The 4203-nt window shown below is 40.9% G+C and overlaps 1 protein-coding gene across 1 annotated transcript; it reads left to right on the plus strand.

The window, feature by feature from the left end:
* Nucleotides 1-2662: 2662 nt before the first annotated feature.
* LOC104992127 (olfactory receptor 2A14-like) lies at nucleotides 2663-3595 on the plus strand. Its single transcript, XM_010844877.1, has 2 exons — nucleotides 2663-2914; nucleotides 2960-3595. Exons 1-2 carry the CDS (start codon nucleotides 2663-2665, stop codon nucleotides 3593-3595), a joined length of 888 nt encoding a protein of 295 aa, XP_010843179.1.
* Nucleotides 3596-4203: the final 608 nt, after the last annotated feature.

Raw genomic sequence — 4203 nt, forward strand, 5'->3', positions numbered from 1 at the left:
AGATCTCCCATAACTCCTTTAAACATTCTCTTTGGAAAGAAATTTAGTTTTTCCAGCTTTCTGTGTGGTTATTAGCTCTTGCTGTTAAATCGTGTAGGACTCTTTGCAACCCCATGCACTGCAGCACACCAGGCTTCCTGTCCTTTGCCATCTCCTGGAGCTTGCTCAGACTCATGTCCATTGAGTCTGTGATGCCATCTCACATCACATGAGTCTGTGATGAGAACTCAACCATCTCATCCTCTGTCATCCTGTCCTCTTCTCCCCCTGCCATCAATCTTTCACAGCATCCGGGTCTTTTCCAGTGAATTATTTCTTTGCATCAAGGGCCACAGTAAAGACAAGCATATGAGACTTTTTCTGAAGTTCATTATATAATTTTCTGTTAATGCTTTTGTTCCTTGCTCTCCTTGATGACAGAAACTGCTTACTCAAAAAGAGTCTTAAAGATTTACAAAATATCCATAATTCTGGAAGTCTCAGGTATTAAGAGCTCCCTGAGCCTTCCTATTTAGCCTGAGTCTTAGACCTATTAATACAATATTTGATATGTTCCTAAAGTGCCAAATTCTATTCTGTCATTAAATTTGTACCATCCAGAAAATTAGACAGTTTCCCATTTTGTATCTGCTAATTAGAAATTTGATACATATCCTGTAACTATGCTGTTTGCACGAATTTTAAAATAAATCAATTAATAAAAGCTAAAAGTATATCAGCTAAAAATTAGTTAATAACATTTGAGTGACTTGGTGAGATACTTACTGACCATAATTTGCTGCCATTTCTTCAGAGATCCAGTAAAGTGTTGACCCTAGACTTTGGAATTAGTGTAATAGACCACCTCCTTCTAAAAGAAACACCAGATTCATGTGGGATGAGACACAGAACTCATAGGCAGAGGACAAATGTCTTTGGAATTTGCAATTTCATGTCACTGATCGATTATGTCAATATTTTTCTCCTGTGCAACTTCAAAACAGTTCTTTTCTCGTGCTCCTTTTCACATTTAGGTGGATGTTGAAGTAATTTTCAACTTGATTTGAAATCTTTTTCTACTTTGACTCAATGGAAGATCATATTTATCAGGACAATTCAGAAAAAATATCTCAGTAAACAAAAATGAGATTGAAATTTTTAATTTCCTCTTTCCTGTCATATGTTAACTATTTTTCAGTTAACGTAACATGGTGACTCATTTCCTCCATTTAAACCTTTAAGAATCTGCTCAGGTTTGACATTCCTGTTACAACTTCCTGAGTACTACTTTTGAATAAGCAAGAAAAATGTGCAACTTTGCTTCTGTATTACACAGCAGATTTTTTAAATGTCTTTTTTTGATAATGCACATTTATTAAAAAACAAACAGTGACCATATAATATATTCAAAAGGTAAGTTCCCATATAATCCTACTCTCTAGAGATAATCAATGTAAAGAGTTTCGTGTTTAAATTACAGAGTTTTCCTTCATGTATGCAAATAGATCCCAAATACATTTATGTATGCTAAGTCGCTTCAGTCATGTCTGACTCTGTGTGACCCCATAGACTGCAGCCCACCAGGCTCCGCCGTCCCTGGGATTCTCCAGGCAAGAATACTGGAGTGGGTTGCCATTTCCTTCTCCAATGCATGAAAGAGAAAAGTGAAAGTGAAGTCGCTCAGTCGTGTCTGATTCTTAGCAACCCCATGGACTGCAGCCTACCAGGCTCCTCTGTCCATGGATTTTCCAGGCAAGAGTACTGGAGTGGGGTGCCATTGCCTTCTCCGCATGCTTTGACTTTATGTGGAAAAATTTTTATCGCAATAGAAAAGTCTATATTATCCTTTTAAATGGCTATATAATATTCTATTATAGAAATAACCAAATATTTAAATGCATTCCAACTTACAAATTTTGTGTCAGTTTGAAATTGTTAAAATATCAGTAAGATAACAATGAGTATTTACAGCCTCTTTGTCACTATGATTCAGGAATATTGGACTTTTTTTTTCTGTACCCAGAACTCAACAAATCCTTTTTGCTCAGGATTTTGCCTTTACTTATTCCTGTGCAAGGAACAATTTGTTTTAAGAAGTTATCAAATATTTCTAAGGACTTCAAATCTGAAGCTAGTGGATAGAAAAGCAAATGAGAAGTAAAGGGATATGTAAACCAAAGCAACATATAAAGAACAGGGGACCCTAATAACTTCATATCTTGGACCAAGAAGACAGGCAAGCCTAGAAAACAAAACTCTCTCTTTTTAGAGATGGTTTGTCAGGGTTCTCTTTCTTCCAACTGCATTAATAATCAAGACTCATAGCCTTGAAGGGAAGCCAGAAAACTTGAATTCTCCCAAACTTCGTATGTGTGCATGCAAATGTGCATTCTGTTAGGTAGAGTATATAATAATACATCCTATTACATTTTATTATCTATAATAAATGTTACATATATATGCTATTATTTCTTTGATACAAGGATAACTTTTTCTGATAAATATGAGCACACAGAATTAGTTTTAACACTATATCTAACAATAAATTGTAGGAAATCCATCCAAAGTAATACATTTCCAAATGCTCACTTTGTTACACTCAGAAGGTATTTTGTGTCTTGATTTCCCTGCAGCTCTGACCTTCCTGTCCCAGAGGGCGGCTTCTCTGTCTCTACCCAGGAGCATGGGAGGCAATCAGACATGGATCACAGAAGTCACCCTCCTGGGATTCCAGGTCGATTCAGCACTGGAGTTTTTCCTCTTTGGACTTTTCTCTCTCTTCTATACCCTCACCCTTCTGGGGAATGGAGTCATCCTGGGGCTTATCTGCTTAGACTCAAGACTGCACACCCCCATGTACTTCTTTCTCTCACACTTGGCCATCATCGACATATCCTATGCCTCCAACAATGTCCCCAAGATGCTGGCAAATCTTGTGAGTCAGAAAAGAACGATCTCTTTTGTTCCCTGCATTATGCAGACATTTCTGTATCTAGCTTTTGCTCACACAGAGTGCTTGATTTTGGTGGTGATGTCCTATGACAGGTATGTGGCCATCTGCCACCCCCTCCATTATGTTATCACCATGAGCTGGAGAGTGTGCACTGTCTTGGCCATCACATCCTGGGTGTTAAGCTTCCTCTTGGCCCTGGTCCACTTAGTTCTCTTTCTGAGGCTGCCCTTCTGTGGGCCTCATGAAATCAACCACTTCTTCTGTGAAATCCTGTCTGTCCTCAAGCTGGCCTGTGCTGACACCTGGCTCAACCAAGTTGTCATCTTTTTGGCCTGTGTTTTTATCTTACTGGGGCCCCTCTGCCTGGTGCTGGGCTCCTATGCGCGCATCCTGGCCGCCATCCTGAGGATCCAGTCCACTGAGGGCCGCAGGAAGGCCTTCTCCACCTGCTCCTCCCACCTCTGCGTGGTTGGGCTCTTCTTTGGCAGTGCCATCATCATGTACATGGCCCCCAAGTCCCGCCACCCTGAGGAGCAGCAGAAGGTCCTTTCCCTGTTCTACAGTCTTTTCAACCCCATGCTGAACCCGCTGATCTACAGCTTGAGGAGCAAAGAGGTCAAAGCTGCCTTTAGGAGAGTGCTGTGGAAGGACAGGCTAATGTGAAGAATATCAAAGGGCAACATGCAGGAGGAACTTTGTTCCCTCTGAAGTATGGTGAATGCACGCTAAGTTGCTTTAGTTGTGTCTGACTCTGTGCAACCCTATGGACTATAGTCCGCCAGGCTCCTCTGTCCATGAGATTCTCCAGGCAAGAATACTGGAATGGGTTGCAATGACTTCCTTCAGGGGATCTTCCCAATTCAGGGATCAAACCCATCTCTTATGTCTCCTGCATTGGCAGGTGGGTTCTTTACCACTAGCGCCACCTGTTAAGCCCCTGAAATATGGTAGGGGCATTTTTTGCCTTTAGCTGTAATGCTACAATATTATAGCATATTATAGATCTAACTGGACTTCCCTTGTGGCTCAGCTGGTAAATCTGCCTGCAATGTGGAAGACCTGGGTTTGATCCCTGGGTTGGGAAGATCTCCTGGAGAAGTGAAAGCCTACCCACTCCAGTATTCTGGCCTGGAGAAGTCCATGGACTATATATTCCATGGGGTTGCAAAGAGTCAGACATGACTGAATGACTTTCATTTACTTACTTATAGACCTAATTGGCGCTTCTGAATTGTGGTGCTAGAGAAGACTCTTGGGAGTCCCCTGGACAG

This window comes from Bison bison, unplaced genomic scaffold (genome assembly GCF_000754665.1).
Source record: "Bison bison bison isolate TAMUID 2011002044 unplaced genomic scaffold, Bison_UMD1.0 scf7180017864211, whole genome shotgun sequence".
NCBI classification, from domain to species: domain Eukaryota; kingdom Metazoa; phylum Chordata; class Mammalia; order Artiodactyla; family Bovidae; genus Bison; species Bison bison.

What these genes read in the sequence shown, in the direction of transcription:
- LOC104992127 (XM_010844877.1), top strand. Translation starts at nt 2,663, where the DNA reads ATGGGAGGCAATCAGACATGGATCACAGAAGTCACCCTCCTGGGATTC. An exon ending in CCAAGATGCTGGCAAATCTT is followed by an intron (nt 2,915 to 2,959) that starts GTGAGTCAGAAA and finishes TGCATTATGCAG; the next exon opens with ACATTTCTGTATCTAGCTTT.